This window comes from Theropithecus gelada, chromosome 13, assembly GCF_003255815.1.
Source record: "Theropithecus gelada isolate Dixy chromosome 13, Tgel_1.0, whole genome shotgun sequence".
Lineage (NCBI taxonomy): Eukaryota > Metazoa > Chordata > Mammalia > Primates > Cercopithecidae > Theropithecus > Theropithecus gelada.
In genome coordinates this window covers 40,685,210-40,705,867 of record NC_037681.1, presented here as the reverse complement: position 1 = coordinate 40,705,867, position 20,658 = coordinate 40,685,210, and the positions used below count along the sequence as shown (strand labels likewise).

Here is a 20,658-nt window from a genome sequence, read left to right as displayed (position 1 = left end):
AAGTCCTGTTTTTATTTAAGTTGGGGGCTTCTGTTTGCTAGTGAGCAAAACTGAATGTTCTACCTATTTCTCCCTTGATTTTGTTATTACAGAAAGCTGTATTTAAAAGGTGGCTGATACTGTTGTTTTCTTACATACTGCCACCAGATACATTAAGGAAATCTCTCAAGAGAAAGGAACAGATGATGTGTTTATGGGAGCAACTGACAGGTGGTTTGTAAGCATTCCGAATGGTGAATGGCAAGCTTGCCTTTTTCCAAGGTTTTCTAAAGTACAAAATTTCTTCCCTTAGGTCTCCAGGTTATTACGACTTGTGTTACCAGGTAACAACAAAAATGGCAGGCCATTTTACAGCGAACTATGGTTCTTAATCATCACCAAATCCTGAACGAAGGACTATGACCAATTAGAGTCAAATATTGTTGAACTGCCTATATTGTCTGAACTTTGACCTGTTTGATTTTGTTAGGTTTGTTGAGTTCATTTCTTAGAATTTGTTGAGGAGTACACTTTGTGTTTGTTTGTTTTTGTTTGTTTGTTTTAAGAGGTAGTGTCTGTGTATGCTGCCCAGGCTGGATTCAAACTTCTGGGCTTAAGAGATCCTCCTGCCTCAGCCTTTCAAGTAACTGGGACTACAGGCTCAAACCACGGCAACCAGCTGGTCTTTTCCTATTATTTTCTTGATAGTCATAATAGTCCCCTGATACGGTTTGGCTCTGTGTTCCCACCCATATCTCACCTTGAATTGTAATAATCCCCACATGTTGTGGGAAGAACCTGGTGGGAGGTAACTGAATCACAGAGACAGGTTTTTCCCGTGCTATTCCCATGGTAGTGAACGAGTCTCATGTTCTCCCACACAAGCTTTCTTGCCTGCCACCATGTAAGATATCCCTTTGCTCTTCCTTCATCTTCCTACATGTTTGTGAGGCCTCCCCAGCCATGTGGAGCTGTGAGTCCATTAAACTTCTTTCCTTTATAAATTACCCAGTCTTGGGTATGTCCTTATTAGCAGTGTGAGAACAGACTAATATATCCCCCTGGTGCACGGCATCATCTCAAGTCTTAAAAGTTTTCTATGCAGCCAGCCACTGAGCATTGAATGGTCCCACCTCAAGTACATCAGCAAGAACATTAAAAACTTGTTTTACTGATGTGATGTTGTGACTTATGAATCCATGCCAAAACCAAATAAGTCATTATGATAGTGACAGGATGGTGTCAATGCCCAGAGTTTTGGTCAATCTCTCAAAATTGAGAGGCTGACCCAAAGGAGGGTCATTATTAAATCAAACTAAATTCAGCCTGAGAACACCACCATATTTGAATTATTTTTTCTTTTTCTTTTTTTTTTTTCAATGAAGTCTCACTCTGTTGCCCAGGCTGAAGTACAGTGGCACGATCTCGGCTCACTGCAACCTCTGCCTTCCAGGTTCAAGCAATTCTCCTGCCTCAGCCTCCCGTGTAGCTGGGATTACAGGCATGTGCCACCACACCCGGCTAATTTTTGTATTTTTAGTAGAGACGGGGTTATCCCATGTTGCCCAGGCTGGTCTTGAACTTCTGACTTCAAATAATCCACCCACCTCAGCCTCCCAAAGTGCTGGGATTACAGGGGTGAGCCACCACACCTGGTCACTTAAGTTCTTATGTATGAATGGCAAACTAACTTAGTATTAAACAAACTGAAAAAGCTACTTTAGGAGTGACCTTCTGTAACAATAGCTAAGTCTCACCCAATTACAACAGCCATGCATAGAGCGTGTTCAAATAAGGTGAATGCTGTGCTGTAACCAACGCAGCTGTCTCTCTACCTCACTTTTATTTTCTGTCCTTTGCTTTTCTTCTTCTGCCGTAAATTTATCTGCCCATACAGCAGCCCTGAAGTCACTTTGAATCTGTTCCGATTCTCAGGACTGCCAGATTCATGAATCAATTTTTTTTCTTTTTCTTGCTCAATTAAACTCTGTTAAATCTAATTTGTCTAAAGTTTTTCTTTTAACCCTGCCAAGTAGCTCTTTCCATCTGGTTCTTGTCTCATGATCTAAGTGTTTCTCTGCCTTTTCATCTCTGAAACAGAGTCACCTGGCATTGGTAACACTCTGTTCTGATCATCTCTAATGGGAAACTAGCTCTAAAGATGCTGTTTACTATTACAGACAGAAATTCACATCTTTTACTGTTTTGCTTTTGTGTTGTGTTTTAAAGATAGCATCATGTGGCCTTCTTTCTCAAGAGCCTGAAGGAGCCTTTGGACTAAAGCAATAAAATTCTGACCTTTAAAAAAATATGTATCACAAAACTTTCTACCTTTAAAAATTGTATAAGTTTTTTATTCTAAAATAAAAAGCATAGGTACACAAACCTAAGCTTTATTCCCAAAAAAGATGTTTCCTAAGGGAATATATTCAGGTTACAAAATGCTGTTTTTAGGGAGCTAAATGATAACTTATGGACACAGAGAAGGAAACAACAGATACTGGGGCTTACTCGAGCGGGGAGGGTGGCAGGAGGGAGAGGAACAGAACAGGTAACTATCAGGTACTGAACTTAATACCTGGGTGATGTAATAATATGTATACCAAAGCCTTGTGACAGGTGTTTATCTATGTAACAAACCCTCACATGTACCCCTAAACCTAAAATAAAAATGTTGTTTTAAATGCTGTTTTTTTCTTCAATGTATTTAGCTATTTCAGTGATTCCCAAATGATTTATACTCTATTTCTCATTACATGTTAGATTGTGGGGTCAGTGGGAAAAAAAAAAATCAGAAGCTTCTTCTTTTCTTTTCTTTTCTTTTTTTTTTTTTTTTTTTTTGAGATAGAGTCTCGCTCTATCACCCAGGCTGCGGTGCAATAGCGTGATCACAGCTCCCTACAACCTCCCCGTCCCGGGTTCAAGTGATTCTCCTGCCTCAGCCTCCCAAGTAGCTGAGACTACAGGTGCCACCACGCCTGGCTAGTTTTTGTAGAGATGCGGTTTCACCATGTTAGCCAGGCCAGTCTAGAACTCCTGGCCTCAAGTGATCCGCCCGCCTCAGCTTCCCAAAGTGCTAGGATTACAGGTGTGAGTCACCACACCCGGCCTGGAAGATTCATTTCACAAAAATTTTAATTTAGAGTTTATATAATTTTTAAAAATAATTGAAGAGCATCTCTATTCTATAGGCAAATTAACAGTTAATAGAGCCCTCAGTATGTGTCACAATAACTATAGCTTAGATATACCTCACTATATCTAAAACATATATTTAATTTATAGGAAAAAAATCATGAAAAATGAATTCAGGAGGAAGACTATAACTTAAAACAAGGTGAACAGTGATGATTCAGGGAAGAAAGAGGATGCCTGTGGTCTGTTCATCACTTTCCTCTACACCAAGATGGCCCCTTCAGCTTTGCTTATAACAAAGAGAAAACAACCAAATACTTTTGAAGAATAAGTCAATAATACTAAATAATCATTAAAAAGAAGTTATGTGCTAATGTAAAAAGTATCACATAAAAAGCCCTTCCAGATAAATTGTGGGTTTTGTGTTGGTTTTGTAGATTTTTAAATTTTTTTTGTAGAGAGGTCTCACTATGTTGCCCAGGCTAGTCTTGAACTCTTGGGCTCAAGCTCCGGCGTTGGCCTCCCAAAGTGCTAGGATTATAGGGGTGAGCCACCACACCCAGCCCCAGATAAATTGGGGAATTTTTAGAAAAATCCAGAATACGCCTGTAATCCCAGCACTTTGGGAGGCCGAGGCAGGCGGATCACGAGGTCAGGAGATCGAGACCGTCCTGGCCAACATGGAAACAAGGGATCAAAGAGAACCAATGTCTAAGAAATTTAGGAGGCACACATGGACAGGACTTAATGATGAATTAGATAGGAGAGATGAGAGAAAGAGAGACGTCAAGGACAGATCTTAGGTTTCTAACTTGGGAAATTGCATGGATGCTGTGCCCTGAGCCATGAGACTCTGGAGAGAAGCGAGATTGGAGGGGAAAAAGGCGAGTTCATTTTTTGAACACATGAGGTTTAGTGCAAGTGAGATATTCAAGTGGAGGTTTCTAGTAAGGAATAGGTCAGGAAGCCAGAGGGTTGAGCAGGAGAAACTGCAGGGACCTGGAAACTAAGGGCATCCTTAGCATGTAAAAGCCAGAGGTATAGCCCAGGGAATAGCTGAAATTACCCAGAGAGAATGAGTAGAATGTATGGAGAAAGATTGGACAGATTCCCGAGGAATACTAGCAATTAAAGTGCCTGTAGAGAAGTCAGAGTTTACAAAGGAAACCGAGAATAAGCCACTAGAGAAAAGGGTAAAAGACAAACCAAAGGGGCATAATCAGGAAAGTAAAAGTAGAGAACAAAGGGAGGGTTCGTAGTGGGAAACGCCCCCACTACCGTTGAGAGGTCAAGAGACAAAAATCCCATTGAATAGAGTGTGGTGACTCAGATTCTCACTGCTACTTACTCAGTGACCTTAGACCTGTTATTAATTTTACACTGAGCTCTTTCCTTGCCTAACGCAGCCATGGCTCGTGGTCCCAAGAAGCATCTGAAGCGGGTAGCAGCTCCAAAGCATTGGATGCTGGATAAATTGACCGGTGTGTTTGCTCCTCGTCCATCCACCGGTCCCCACAAGTTGAGAGAGTGTCTCCCCCTCATCATCTTCCTAAGGAACAGACTTAAGTATGCCCTGACAGGAGATGAAGTAAAGAAGATTTGCATGCAGCGGTTCATTAAGATCGATGGCAAGGTCCGAACTGATATAACCTACCCTGCTGGATTCATGGATGTCATCAGCATTGACAAGACGGGAGAGAATTTCCGTCTGATCTATGACACCAAGGGTCGCTTTGCTGTACATCGTATTACACCTGAGGAGGCCAAGTACAAGTTATGCAAAGTGAGAAAGATCTTTGTGGGCACAAAAGGAATCCCTCATCTGGTGACTCATGATGCCCGTACCATCCGCTACCCCGATCCCCTCATCAAGGTGAATGATACCATTCAGATTGATTTGGAGACTGGCAAGATTACTGATTTCATCAAGTTCGACACTGGTAACCTGTGTATGGTGACTGGAGGTGCTAACCTGGGAAGAATTGGTGTGATCACCAACAGAGAGAGGCATCCTGGATCTTTTGACGTGGTTCACGTGAAAGATGCCAATGGCAACAGCTTTGCCACTCGACTTTCCAACATTTTTGTTATTGGCAAGGGCAACAAACCATGGATTTCTCTTCCCCGAGGAAAGGGTATCCGCCTCACCATTGCTGAAGAGAGAGACAAAAGACTGGCGGCCAAACAGAGCAGTGGGTGAAATGGGTCCCTGGGTGCCATGTCAGACCTTTGTACGTAATTAAAAATATTGTGGCAGGAAAAAAAAAAAAAAAAAAAAATTTTACACTGAGCCTCATCCATAAGTTGGAATGATTGCATTGTATTTAGATTGGCATCTTAATACATGTTCAGTAAATCTTAGCCATTATTATTCAATGGCATGAATAACTATAAGGGACTTTGTTAATCGGGAAGTGCCAAATTAGAGTGACTTTTAGCTGAAGGGGACAGTGCAATTGAGCACTTGAGAGAGGTTGTTTAAATGCAAAGAAGCAGTTCCAGGGAGGAAGAGATAGAAGATAGAGAAGACAGGCTTTCCATGGGAATAAAGTAAAGCAACACAGAAGGACAGGCATAGCAAGAAGCCATGTTGTATGTGTCTACAGAAATACAAAAAAATTAGCCGGGCGTGGTGGTGTGCACCTGTAGTCCCAGCTACTCGGGAGGCTGAGGCAAGCGGTATCACTTGAACCTGGGAGGTAGAGGTTGCAGTGAGCTGAGATCCTGCCATGGTACTCCAGAACCTGGCAACAGAGAAACTCCGTCTCAAAAAAAAAAAAGAAAAAGAAAAAGAAAAATCCAGAATATCACCCATTTCTATTTAAAAAGGGCTGTTGTGTGTGTTTATCTGTGGGCACCAGGGTTATAGGTCGAAGTAATAATCTGGCCTATGGCCATACCACCCTGAACATGCCCGATCTCGTCTGATCTCGGAAGCTAAGCAGGGTCGGGCCTGGTTAGTATTTGGATGGAAATAGTAATCTGCCTGTTTTTTCTCTGTGTTTGCCTCCTCTCTCAATGGTGCCCCAAGGGCTGGGTGGCAGTGTTTTCTCCTTCGGCCCATGCCTAAGCAGGAACAATGATTTAAAAGCCCTCACTAGAGAAAATTTCCTTTATGCATATTTGTAGAACCAGTTTTTCCTCTCCCAGAGGTAATGTAAGACTGTGCCTGTGGAAAGGAAGAAAAAGGCAGGGTGGTGCCAGATGAAGGGCAGAGAAGATGGATGAGGAATCCACGAAGTGTGACGGAGGAGACCAGGGAGAGGATGAGCTCCCATCAAGTGTGGCTCCATCACTAACTCCTTAGCTGACATCCACCAGCTGGTCAACAGCTCTAGGCACTTGTAAGACTCCTGAACAGAAGAGAAATGAACAGTCGCGATGAACTAACTAGATTATGCTGCAGTAACACCCTCCAACTCTCAGTGGTTTAAAACAATGAAAGAAAACCCTGTATATCTCTACTCACAACATCAAATGTGTGGATTTTCCACCCCAAGCAATTCTCCAACTCTCCTGACACCAACTGCATGTCCTGCAATTCAATTCTGATATTACCCACACAGAATGGGCACAGATCCCACACATTACAGGCTCAATTACACAAGTCCCGGGCCTCTGGTACTTCTGACCAACTTGGCTAAAAATTAGGGGTTTCCACAGCCCTCTCCTTGTGTTTGATAATCTGCTTTCATGACTCACAGAACTCAAGAAAACACCTTACTTATGTGTGCTTTTATTTGTTTACTTAAATTTTGTAGAGACAGGGTCTCACTATGTCACCCAGGCTAGTCCTGAACTCCTGAACTCAAGGGATCCTTCTACCTCAGCCTCATGAGTAGCTGGGACTACAGGTGCGCCTGACTACTCCCAGCTCCTAACTTATGGTTACCAGTTTATTATAAAAGATACAAATGAACAGTCCAGATGAAGAGGTACATAGGGCAAGGTGGGAAAGAGGCATGGAGCTTCCCTGCCCTCTCCAGATACACCACTCTCCCAGCACCTCCATGGGCTCACCAGCCTGGAAGCTCTCCAAACCCCTTCATTTAGGCTTTTTATGGAGTTTCCATTATGTAAACATGATTGAGTCAATCATTGGCCACTGGTGATCAGGCTCAATTCCCATCCCCTTTCCTCTCCCTGGAGGTAGAGTGCCTGGAGCTGAAAGTTCCAGCCCTCTAATCACATGGTTGCTTCCTCTGGCAACCAGCCCCTCTCCTCCTAGAGTCACGCCATTAGCATAAGCTCATGGTTGAAAGGGCTTATTATGAATAGAAAAAGATGCTCCTTCTACCAGTACCACTCAGGAAGCTACAAGGGAACTAGGGACTAACACCAAATACATATCTCTTACTACACCATGATATCACAAAAGGTTAATTATGCTCACACTATATGCCCATAAAGGGTTGGCTGGGGGCTAGCTCTCCTCCATGTCATTCATCTTTTGAAGACAGAGTCTCGCTCTGTCACCCAGGCTGGAGTGCAGTGGCGTGATCTTGATTCACTAAAACCTCCACCTCCCGGGTTCAAATGATTCTCCTGCCTGAGCCTCCCAAGTAGCTAGGATTACAGGTTTGTGTGTCACCATGCCCGGCTAACTTTTGTATTTTTAGTAGAGATGCAGTTTTCCCCATGTTGGCCAGGCTGGTCTCAAACTCCTAACTTCAGGTGCTCCACCAATCTTGTCCCCAAGATTCAGAACATTTTTTTCCAGACTGAAGGCCAGACCATGACACTTACTATGTCATCCTTGACCTTATAGCAGAGAAATAACTATGGAGACTGTGATCTTGACTTGGCGCAAGAAAGTCCAACATATTAATTCCCTAAGAAGTCTCAGATTTCCATCTGGGATCACTCCCCACTACCGTCCTGGGGCCCATGAAAGGGCCAGGGGCAGGACAGGAGCTCGGGGAAGGTGTGCCAGGTAATTTGAGGGGTAAGAAGCTGCCCTCACAGAGCCCTGCCTTACGTACTTTCTTCCACCACAAGAGGACTGGGAGTCGAAAGGCAGTTGGTTTGGGGAAGGATGGCAGATTGAATAACAAAGTGAGACTCAGTCTAACAGGTGCATGACCCAGAACCTAGCCTGTGCCTGGTTCAGCCACCCACTCTGCCTCCCACCTCCAGGCATGTGCCCATGACAGTTAGAGAGGACTGCTCAAGACATGGAAGATGTCCTTCCTCCCTAGAGAACCTTCTCAGGACAGCGTCTTGGAGCCAGGGCCATGGGGAAGATGAGCGTGAGTGCAAGTCTTAAAAATAGAAATGTGATTCATTCTCTCCTCATTCAACAAATATTTCATTATTTTGATTCACCAAGTCTTATTGATCAGCAAGGAGCCCAGAACCATGATGGGAACTGAGGGATGTACAAACGAGTCTGAGAACGAGCCCCCATACTCACCAAACCTTCAGCCCAGAGGGCAATAGGACACACAGCCAAACCCGGCGTCCAGGACCCAGAAAAGCTCATAAACGGCACAGGGGCAGTTTGGTGGGAGGCCGAAGGAGGAAAGGACTAATTCCTGCTGGAGACCCCAGAGCCTTTCCTGGCGAATGTTCAGCCAAATTCATGGCCTCTTTTGAAAGGAGCTGGATAGGACCAGTCTCTCTTGTAATCTTTTTCTCTAAGGCAGGCTGTCCTGCTGGGAGGAGAAGGAATGTGAGGATTTTCCTAGAATTTCACTGGCAGCTGTGTTCTGGGGAACAGGACTAATAAAGTGTTTATAATTCAGAAGTGTGATATAACAAAAAATAAGTATTTGGTTTATGTCCCCAGTTCTTGGTACACTGTTCCTAAAACCCTTGGAATCTCCATAATGATAAGAGTGACTTTTGTATGCTAATGAGATGACAGGTGGCTGAGGGCCCCTGGATAGTTTTAGGATGGGGTCTCCTTGCCAGAAAGCCCAAGGCGTGATTAGAGGGTTGGGACTTTCAGCCTCATCCCTAAACCTCTGGAGAGGGGAGAGGGGCTGGAGAGTGAGTCCAGCCAATGGCCAATGATTTAGTCAATCATGGTTATATAATGAAACCTCCATAAAGTCCCTACATTACAGGATTTGGGGAGCTATCAGGTTGGTGAACGCCTTGAGGTGCCAAGAGCGTGGCTACCGGGAAGAGGGCGTGGAAGCTCTGTGCCCTTCCCAAATGCTCTGCCTGGTTCAGCTGTTCCATCTGGCTGTATGTGAATGGTGTCTTTTGAAATTAACTGGTAATAGTGAGTTAAGTAGTTTCCTGAGACATCTGAGACATTCTTGCAAATTTTCAAACCTGAAGAGGGAAGCTGTGGAAATCTCCATCTTTGTAGCCAAGTCAGACAGAAATGTGGGTAACCTGGGCACCCAATACTTGCAACTGGTGTCTGAAGTGAGCACAGTCTTGTGGGACTCAGTCCCTAAACCTGTGGAGTGTAGAATTGAATTGAATTGTTGGACATTCAGTTCGTGTCAAAGAAATGGAGAATTCATTGATGTAAGCAAACAACCTACCAAGACAAAGGTTCAGGCGGCAGGTATTGCCACCTTCTCCACGTCAATCAGCAAAGCCACGTGCAGGCTGCCCAGGCCCAGTTAGATTCTGAACAGTGTCCTCAGCCCCTCTCTTTGAGTCACGTCCAGGGGTGCACCCAGGAGCTGCACTCCCAGCCTCTTTCTAGGCCCTGTGTCTATCCTCTGCCATTTTCTCCCCGGGGAAGCCAGATTTCTCTGCTCCTTTGTCTCTATTTAGTCCCATAACCAGGTTAGCCTTCTGGGGTTAGCTCTAACTTTTCATCCTTTCTTCTAGAAATGTGACTGTCCTCTCTTCTACTCAAAACCGATGACCTCTCCTTTCCAGGGATATGTCTCTTGCTTCTTTCCCTATTCAAACTAATAGGCAGCTTCCAACAGAGACTAAAGTACCACAGTCTCCTCTTATCCAATGTTTCAGTTAGCTGTGATCAACAGAGGTCTGAAAATATTAAATGGAACATTCCAGGAATAAACAATGTATAAGTTTTAAATTGCACGCTGATCTGATAGCATGACAAAATCTCTCACCATCTTACCTCATCCCGCCAAGGACATGAACCATCCCTTTGTCCAGCATATCCATCTTGTATATGCTCCCCATGTGGGAGTCACTTAGTAGCCGTCTTAGTTAGTAGGTCTAGAAAACATAGTATGTGTAGGGTTTGGTACTATCCATGGTTTCAGGCATCTGCTGGGGGTCTTGGAATGCATTCCAGAAGGATAAGCAGAGAACTTCTACTATCGTTTCTTCCTGAACAAGAAGGCTTATCAGAGCCAACATTTTTCTAGTTGCAAGAAATAGGAGCCTGTTCTAATTCACCTGAGTTAAGATGGGAAATTTATTTCAAGGTATCACATTGTGTTAGACAATCAAAAACCAGGAAAGATCATTAGATGACAGTTAGACCATAGAAAAACAGGGACCAGAATTGGAACACAATCAGAAATCAAAGCCGCTACTTTCTCAAATTTCCTTCCCAGATCCTTGGGATCACAGAATTTCTCTGCACATGTCATTATGGATCTTCTTTCTCCCCGCCACAATGACTTTCTCTACTTCTCTGCCCACATGATAAAAGATGGCCCCACATAGAGCCCAAGATTGACAATGCTTTAGCTCAAGCAACCATCCGAGCCTGAATCGGACCGTAGAATTCTCATACCAAAATACCAAAGAAGGAAACTTATTCCATGCTGCCCGCATAGGCTACAAAAAAACTATGAAAGAACTATGACCCAGAGAGGCCATTATGTAATGCCAGTTTGGCTGTGTCAAAGGAACAGTTCTTAGAGAAGGGGAGCACTCTCAGGAGAGGGTAGCCCGGAACTCTATGACAGCTGAGCTATCATAGAGTTACAGCACTAAGTCAACCTACAGAGAACCGGGCAAGGCCACTTGTGTAGGGATAGAGGTGGTTGCAGCAAAGAGGGCAGTGCAGAACCTGTCCAGTCCTTCAGCCAATATTTTAGTGTCTGGAGAAACTTCCAGGAGCATCTGGAGATGTAGAGTGACCAGCTGCAAACACCTGGGCTGGCACTGGAAGTGGACAAGTGGGAAGTACACCAGGAAGCCACTGAGCAGGAAGAGGAAGACGTACAGGAACTGTCTGGGGATGGTTGATGACGGGCACCAGCAACAGTAGAGATAAGCCAGGAGCGTGATTGTGGGAATGAAGGTGGGAACCTGCAGTGGGCACAGTGGGAATTTGGCCCCTGAGACCTGGATGATGAAGGGGGAACAGGAGGTAGCGTATGGTCCCCAGGCTCTGTCCCTCCTGCCTGCCTTCCTGTTGTTTACACCAGCCAGCAGCTCCTCTCTTCCAGGCCCTGCCTTTAAACTTCGCCTGGACCAGGAGAGCCACCTGCTGGGCTACTAGAGGCTCTCCAGGGAGCAGAGCCTTGGGAGCCAGCATTCTGCTCTCTGTGCTGTGTGAACCCAAGTGTGTACATGGATTCTCTCTGCATCTGTTTTCCCTCCGAGTCCTCAAGAAGAGAAATGAGTCCCTGGCAAGCAAAGTTAATGCCTTGTGATTCAACTGTCCCTCCAGCACCAGAAAAATATGGAAATTCTCTACCAAATATAAGGATCATGGCAGCCCCTTACAGTCTTCTTGGCTCTGAATGAGGCTGTGGCCCAAAGACCTGCCTCATGCAGGAGCGTAGGGTTGGAAAAGTCCAAAGTCTGTCTCAAAGTCTCCCTTGTAATGTCGCAGAAGATTCTTCTTCTTTATCTGCAAGTACAGGAGAGTTGATGGCGGTTCTGCTGATAAGACAGGCTAGGAAAATGTGGGCTGCTCATTACCAGATTCTGCTGTAGGTGGGCTGACCCAGCAGGTGCAAACCGAGGGCAGAGGTGTCAGCTCATCCAGGGCCATTCGGCCACCTCAGCTCCCCGATCCATGCAGATCAAGTAGCGGAGGCAGGGTCAGGGCCCTAAGGAAAAGCATGCACTGGAGGTTAACCAGTAGCCTATTTCTCCCTTTGTCTTCAGGCATATAGTGGCATGCACACAAATTCAGTCACCCACATGCCTTCAGACCAGGCCTCTCTGACTTGCCCTGGCTGGATAAGGAGGACATTTTCAAAGGGAAGGAGAGTTTGTGTTTCTTAAAAAAATGAAAACGTGGGCAGGACATAGTGGCTCATGCCTGTAATCGCAACATTTTGGGAGGCTGAAAAGGAAGGATCACTTGAGCCCAGGAGTTTGTGACCAGCCTGGGCAAGAGGGCGAGACCCTGTCTCTTTAAAAATTAGCCAAGCGTCATTATTCATGCCTGTAGTTGCAACTACTCAGGAGGCTGGGGTGAGAGGATACCTTGAGCCCAGTTCAAATTTGCAGTGAGCTATGATTGCACCACTGCACTCCTGCTTGGGTGACAGAGCAAGAGCCTCTTTTTTTTTTTTTTTTTTTTTTTTTTGAGATGGAGTCTCACTCTGTCGCCCAGGCTCACTGTAACCTCCGCCTCCTGTGTTTAAGTGATTCTCCTGCTTCAGCCTCCGGAGTAGCTGGGATTACAGGCATGTGCCACCACTCCTGGCTAAATTTTGTATTTTTAGGAGAGACGGGGTTTCACCATGTTGGCCAGGTTGGTCACAAACTTCTGACCTCAAGTGATCCGCCTGCCTCGGCCTCCCAAAGTGCTGGGATTACAGGTGTGAGCCACCATGCCTGGCGATCCTGTCTCTTAAAGACAGAAAAAAGAAAGTCTTGGTAGAATCTCAGGGAAGTCTGTGCTCTCTTCAGGGACAGCAGGCCCACAGCAGAACCCCCCCAACCACCTATTATTTCCCTCTGGGCTGGTGGCATGGTGAGCTGGGCCACTGGGCACCCAGACAAACCCTTTGCTGTGCCCTCCCCAGTGCTTGTAGTTGGGTGACTGATGTAGGTCTGATAAAAAACTCCTAACCCTGGAGGCAGGGTCCAGACCAGGTTATCTTTGGAGGCGGTCAATGCTAGGAGATGTTGGGTCCTACTTGGGATGGACCATTCAGTAATCCTCATTCTGCAGAGACATCCTCAGCCACATTCCCCAGTCTCAGCCTGAAGTCCCCCTAAGCTCACTATGGATTTGATTTTGTTCTTACCATATACTGATTTTACTCTTTCTTATAGGAAAAAGACAAAAGAAAAAAACCTTACATGTTACTTACTGTTCTTAAGAGAGTCGCATCAAGCACAGTACAAGCTGTTCCAAATTAATTAGACTATGACAACAAAGAAAGAAAACGGGCAATGCTTAAAAACTTCTTCCAGGCCAGGTGCGGCAGCTCACATCTGTAATCCAGCACTTTGGGAGGCAGAGGTGGGAGGACCACTTGAGCCCAGGAGTTTGAGACCAGCCGGGACAACATAGCAAGACCTCATCTCTGTTTATTTAAAATATGTATATAAATAATAATTTTTAAAACTTCTTCTGAGAACTCCCTCTGCACCCAGACATTACGCTTGCCTGCTGCCCATTGACCCTGCTTCAAATGAGGTTATAAACTGGATATCACAATAGCCCATCAATTTCTGCCCTTGAGAAAGTAATAAATGGGGTCAGAACATAGTTATTGCGCCTGCCCAGATTGGTTGTGGCTCTGACCTGCGTTCCATAGAGATCATGTTAGGCCAGAGTCCAGAATGCAGACCTCCACCACGAAGGAAAAATCAGACCACAGCCGAGGGCTACAGGTAGTGAGAATAATGCCTGAATATCCTTTAAATCATCTTAGCAACAGAATAAAGGAACAACAAAAAAAGGAAAAATGACAAAGACAGCACAAGCCTTTAATGTGTCTGTCTCTTGGTAAACATATGTCTTACTGAATTTTTAGAAACAGGACAAGAGAGGAGAGAGCCATGTTTAATTTTGGAAACACGACTGGGAAAGCATGGCTGAAATGTAGACGCATGTTCAGGGGACCTGAGCCTGGGCTTGCAGAAGTGTGCATGGATGTGTTTATGTCTATATGCACATGTGAGTGTGACTGTGTACACATGGGGTCTCCAGAAGTGTGTGTGCATGTGTATGACTACATGTACTACATGTGTGTGTATATGGCGGGAGGGGTCCAGGGGGTGTGTATGCATGTGTTTATGTATACGTGCGTGTGTGTGAATGTGTACACACGGGGGCTCCCGTGTGTACACGGATACCTGATCATCAGACACCTGATGTGGGAGGACTGTCTCACTTGCCTTATGAAGTTCACAGTGAGACTGAAACTTCCTGGAATGCCCAGGGCCAAAGCCACGGCCATGGTGCACATCAGGGCTGGAGTTGGTGTGGAACGATAAATATGACCCACAGACAGAATTCAGGGCTGAAAAGCAGAGCTGAGTGTCAAGCAGGCCCCAGGGGAGCCTCAGGGAGCATCTCTTCCCCTGTCGAACACATTCTGGACACCAGAATGACCAACCTAACAGTTACTAGTCACCACAGCTTCCAGAGGTAGGTCTCTGTGGTTCACCTGGGGTAACCAGATCCAGGGAGGAGAGGACAGGGCAGGTATGGATGGACCATGGAGAGGAATATGGGATTATTGTGGAGACTGTTTTGTTGTTGTTGTTGTTGTTTGTTTTGTTTTGTTTTGTTTTGTTTTTGAGATGGAGTCTTGCTCTGTCGCCCAGGCTGGAGTGCAGTGGCTCAATCTCGGCTCACTGCAACCTCCACCTCCTGGGTTCAAGTGATTCTCCTGTCTCAGCCTCCTGAGTAGCTGGGATTACAGGCGCATGCCACCACGCCCAGCTAATTTTTGTATTTTTAGTAGAGATCGAGTTTCACCACGTTGGGCAGGCTGGTCTTGAAATCCTGACCCCAGGTGATCTGCCCACCTTAGCCTCCCAAAGTGTTGAGATTACAGGCGTGAGCCACCGCACCCAGCCAAGACTGTATTATTATTCATCAAATATTCAGCCTTCCTCTCCCCACCTTTGTGGGAGGAATATCAGTCCCCCATTCATTGACGTGGAGTCTGGCCGTGTTGCTTGCTTGGACCAATAAAATATGAGCTGGAGTGACAAGTAGATTCTCTAAATATGCTTATGTGGTTTGGCTTGGTCTCTTGAACCTCTGCTACCTGCTATAGGCAATATCAGGCTCCCAGTAGTGGTTACTGCCTTGATCTTAGTACCTGAGATAAGGATAGACTCAGACCAAGGTGAGACCCCAAGCAAGCCACAGCCTGAAGCCAAGTCACAGCTGACCCCTTGACTTGGGAACAACAGTCAAATGTTGTTGCAAGCCACTGAGAATTGGGGGCTATTATTCAGCAGTATTGCAGTCAAAGGTAACACCAGGGCAGAGAGTCCCCAGGGGGAGAAAACCCAGAAGGTACAAACCGCACTAATATTTTCTCTCCTCCCCATGGCCCCTATACTACCGATGTGCACAAATATCTTTATTGCCAGTCCCCGAACCGGTGTGACCCCATACTGTGACCTCCCAAAAACCCGGAAGTAAAGGGATTCGAGTTAAAGCTGAGAGGTATGGAGTGCCTAAGTCCTGTTCTCAGAAGAAAAGAGGGCTATGTCTTACAGGGAAAGTCCTGTTTTGGGCCAAATGCTAAGCTTCAGGCAGGAGAAAGCGTAGCTGGCTGGCCCTGTGGCACCCCTCTTGCAGCCATACCTTCTTGCCCAGCCCCAGGCCCCATCTCTGACCACGTGGCCCTCTCTTGCAGCCACAAAGCACAAACAATTTCCGCTGAAGAACATCTCATTGATGGAACCAAATGTTGAGACTGCAACAGCCAAGGGCACCAGCCAGGCCCAGGACCCCAGAACCTGGTTCTGAGGACAACCAAGGGATCAGGGGAAGGAATTCCAACAGCACCCTGGAAGAAGCCACAAGACCCCACTCAGAAATGGAGCAAGCAACACATTCAAAGACAAGTTTAAAGACACATGGAGCACTTTCCTTCCCCAGCCTGGAAAGTCTGCTTGGAGTCCAAGGGACATATGGTGTGATGCAGTCATCCCCAGTTCACAGCCATAGCGTCAGCAGAGAGGGTCTCACTGGGTGATAGCACTAGCAGGTAACTGTGGTTGACCAGGACATACAGGCTGGTGACCAGGGGGATGGCCATCACCAGTGCCCACACCAGGTTCTGCTGCAGGGTTGGTGAGAAGGGGGCACATGTTAGCCAGGGAGGCCTTGCTTAGGTGACCAGGACAAGCTCCACAGCACAGCATTGAGCTCATCCCAGCAGCAGGGAGTTATGCCAGGCCCTGGGGGATGAGTCAGGCCAGGTGCCCCTCTTACGTGAGCTCACGACCCCCACAGCCTTTACACGCATTCAGGCAGATGGGCTGGGAGGCAGTGAGGGTCATTAATTAGAGTCAGAGCAGCAGAGGTACAAGGGGACTGGCAGGGCTGGGAGAAGAATGGAGTGATCACCAAAGCTTCTGGAATGAGGAGGACCTGAAGTTGGGCTCTCCCTGAAGAATGGAAGAGATTCAGGTAGCTAGGAAGGAGAAGAATTCTCAGAAGGAGCAACCACAAGAGCAACCACAGAGAGGAGGCAGGAATGTTAAAGATCTCATTAGTCTGCTACTGCCTGATCAATCCAACTGGAGTATTTCAGGACTCACTGCCCCAACCCAGCCTAGTTCCTGGGTTCTCAGCACTCAGGCCCAGACTGAGGGCCACTACACCAGGGCTTCTACTACAACCCTTGGCTTCTGCAACTGGAAATGGGGAATCACTGGGGGTCTGTAAAATGGGACTCCTCACTGCTCTGCCTCTGCATGGGTGAGGCCCAATGGAGAAGATAGGCAGGGAAGGGTCTAGACACAGGGGTTTTGGGCACTTGGACTGGTTCACACTGTTGCAGCCTCAGCTCCCGTCTGACCTACAGTCCCCCAATAAATGTATTGAAGACATTCAGTACATACTGAGGAATGAATGAAAAGTGCATTAAACCTGAGTGTAGACAGCTCCCTCCCACTCTGCACCCCCAACCCTGAACACCATTCTGAAGCCAAGAGCAAATGGGGGGAAGAGCACTCTTTCTGGACCCACAGAACTAAGATTTTCCAGGCTCAAACCAGCTGCAGATGGGCATCTTTAGACCCGCAAGTAGGAAGCCGCTTCAGAGGAAGCCATGTCTGAGGCACCACTGGTCTCCTGGAGGGCGTGATCTGGGTGTCCCTTGGCTCACCTTGGGAAAGCGAGGCACACATTTGCAAGGCTTTTTCCTTCACTGCTGTTTGGGCACGGTACCAAACTGTGCATTCGAACACAGCGTTGCTATTACTGAAATTTAAAACGTAACATTCAACAAAACAGAGAAGAGGCAATTCTTTACCAAGATGCAGGCAGATATCTTGGAGAGCCTGGCACAAAGCAACCCCCATGGGGGCTGCACCAAGGTCCCAAACAGGCCTCCTCTCACCCCCCAGATAAGGCCCTCCCACATTTAAGCATCTGCTTCTGATAAGCATGCCTTCTCCTCTTCAGCATGATATAAAAAGCAATTTTCAGATCCTTCTGCCAGGGCTGAGATCTGCCCACAGAAAACTTCAGAGCTGGGTGTGGAAGGGAAGGCGTGGTGGCATTGAATAGTAATCTCAGGACTCATTTCAGGTCCCTGTGATCGGCCCCAGCAATGAGGCTGTCATCACTCACTGACATATTTCCTTGTGGTGCAGACACGCCTTGCCCTTTTTGGCGTCTGCATTGTTCATGCTGCTCCACATAGCTGTGTTGCCACAGGCTGCATCTGCCCTTGGAGGCTTGGCTCCAGGCTCCTCTCCCAGGAAGCCTCATTGGGCTGCTCTGCCTTGTCAGTCATACTACCTGGTGGGCTACGTGGCAAATTTGTGAAAGTGAAGCCAATTGCACAGCAGTGGATTCTCGAATAAGGTGGGTCCTCTCAGGTCCTTCTCAGCTCTAAAATTGGGGATTCTTACAAAAATCAGCCTGGTGTGGTGGGGCGTGCCCATAATCCCAGCTACTCGGGAGGCTGAAGCAGGAGAATCACTTGAACTGGGAGGCAGAGGTTGCAGTGAGCCGAGATCGCACCACTGCACTCCAACCTGGGCGACAGCACAAGACTCTGGCTAAAATCAGGGATTCTGAAGGTAAAGGAAATTGCCCCAACCACCACATAGGCATAGCAGCGAATTCCTCCTCACTCCAGTGCTGGAATTACAGGTCTCCCAAATGAGGTGCCCAGATGAGGCTGTCAGTAGCCAAAGTGGGCCAGTGGAGTGGAGTGTTCCCTCCCACAGGCCTCAGGATGGGATGGCTTCAGCAAGATGGGCACCCACCACGCATGGTCCAGCCCCACAGTCAGAGGGCAGGGGCTTGGTTTGCCGCTGAACTTGACCTCATCTTAGGGAGCTCTCCCACCAGCTAAAGAGCTGTGATGATGGCAGAGCCCTGAGTTGTGCCATAGACAAGTTTCTGGCCAAGACAACAAGAACAGATTTTCTGATTTCATGCTCGGGTACCTTCATTCTTCACTCAAATCCCAGGGAATCTGGGCATAAGGCTGGCCCTAGTTTGGCAAAGGTTTTGCAGTTTCTTGAAAAAAAAGTATGAAATAAACAAAGATACGCCTAACATGTGCTTTAGAGGGCAAAGTTGGAGCCAGAATCCCAAATGCCCAGAATCCAGAGGAACGGCTTTATGTTTGCTTTGAAACACACACTTGTCAAAAATGCTCTATACACAGTAGGGATCAAAAAACTACCACCCTAGACCAACTCCAGCCCACCAACTACGTTTGTAAATAAAGTTTTATTGGAACACAGCCCCACTCATGTATTTACCTTGGCCATTTTCATGCTACAACAGAGTCGAGTAGTTGGGACAGAGACCATTTGGCCCGCTGTGGGGACAAGAGTGACTTTTTTTAAATGCTAATCCCCAGCTGGGCACGGTGGCTCACACCTGTAATCCCAGCACTTTTGGAGGCCGAGGTGAGTGGATTGTTTGAAGTCATGAGTTCGAGACCAGCCTGGGCAACATGGTGAAACCCCATCTCTACTAAAAATACAAAATTTAGCCAGGGGTGGTGGCACACATCTACTAAAAATACAAAAATAATACAGGCATGGTGGCGGGTGACTGTAGTCCCAGCTACTCAAGAGGCTGAGGTTGGAGGATTGCTTGAACCCAGGAGGCAGAGGCTGCAGTGAGCCAAGATCGCACCACTGCACTCCAGTCGGGGCGACAGAGCAAGACTGTGTCCCAAAAAATACAACAAAACAAAAAAATAATTAAACTAAATACTAATCCCCCAGGTGACTTCTGACTAGCCCCACATCTGGGAATGCCTCCAAAGTATCAAGTTGACGTTTTATTCTTTGTGTGGGAACACCTGTTCACTGTGAGTGTCACCTTCCCTGCAAAACAACCTTTGCTGTTGGTCCATACAGCATAGGCTGTGACACCCATAGCAATGTACATGTGCCTTCCAAAGCACATATACTTTTTCCCCAACATATAAGCCCTGGCTCTGGGGTGGGGGTGCAGTACAGAGATCGCCCTGTCTTGCAGTCACCCAAGACCATGCTTCTGTCTGTAAATTCCCCCACCTTCTATTGACAAACTGGATTAGTCTGTCTCATTCTTTGGTTTCTCAGCTCTTTTGGCATTCGGGGGCCACTTTGCATATATGGCCCTTTCGCAGAACACTCACAAAGCCTCAAATATTAACTTTCTGGATTCTTTATAGCAAAGATTTGCCAGTCCCTGCTCTAAGGATGGGGGCTTGTCTGCCTCATCTTTGGACCCCGTATTCTTTCCCAAGTCCAGCTCCGAGTCCAGGGTGTGGTTCAGAGAGAGAGGGCTAGACATATTGTCAATGGCTGCATTCTTGCAGAGTTGAGTCACTGTGACGGGGACTGTGTGCACAGCAAAGTCTAAAATATTGACTAGCTGGTATTTTCAGAAAAAGCTGCTGACCTTTGGCATTGGGCACAGACAGGAAGAACTGGGGCAGGAGAAAGAACAGAGTAGATGCCATACATCGACTGAGGCTGGCAGGTTGGCTTTGAGCACAGGTAAGACATTTCCTGAAAAGTCCCTGAAACACTTCAGAAGACTCTCAGGGGCCTGGAGATCACGCATGATCAAGGTGATAAGAGCAGGAAGCATGCGTTTTTGATGTCGACATAACTTCATCTCCATGGGAGAATCAGACGTAAGGATTTTCATATTATTCTCATAAACTCTTTTATGGGAGAATCATCAGCCCCATTTTACAGCTGTCCTGATTTATAGATGGCTCATACTTACAGAACTGTATTGGTCTCTACCAAAAAGAAATTAAAAAATTATACCAGTGTGGTGGTGCATGCCTGTAGTCCCAGTTACACGGTAGGCTAAGGTGGGAGAATCGAGGATAGCTTGAGCCCAGGAGGTCAAGGCTGCAAGGAGCCACGATCGCACCATTGCCCTCCAGCTTAGGTGACGGGGTGAGACCCTGTTTAAAAAAAAGAAATCTCTGTTGCCCAATTCCACGGCAATATGTGAGGAATAACAATTGGATGGGTGCTTTGTAAATCATAAGCAACTGCACATCAGGAACC

At 46.6% G+C, this 20,658-nt stretch overlaps 1 protein-coding gene across 1 annotated transcript; it reads left to right on the top strand.

The window, feature by feature from the left end:
• The first annotated feature begins 4,497 nt into the window (after positions 1-4,497).
• Positions 4,498-17,498, top strand: LOC112605050 (40S ribosomal protein S4, X isoform). The gene is made up of 2 exons (XM_025354624.1): positions 4,498-5,323; positions 17,470-17,498. Exon 1 carries the CDS (start codon positions 4,523-4,525, stop codon positions 5,312-5,314), a length of 792 nt encoding a protein of 263 aa, XP_025210409.1. The 5' UTR covers positions 4,498-4,522; the 3' UTR covers positions 5,315-5,323; positions 17,470-17,498.
• The last annotated feature ends 3,160 nt before the right edge of the window (positions 17,499-20,658 follow it).

Coding starts and splice junctions, on each gene's coding strand:
- LOC112605050 (XM_025354624.1), top strand. CDS start 4,523: ATGGCTCGTGGTCCCAAGAAGCATCTGAAGCGGGTAGCAGCTCCAAAG.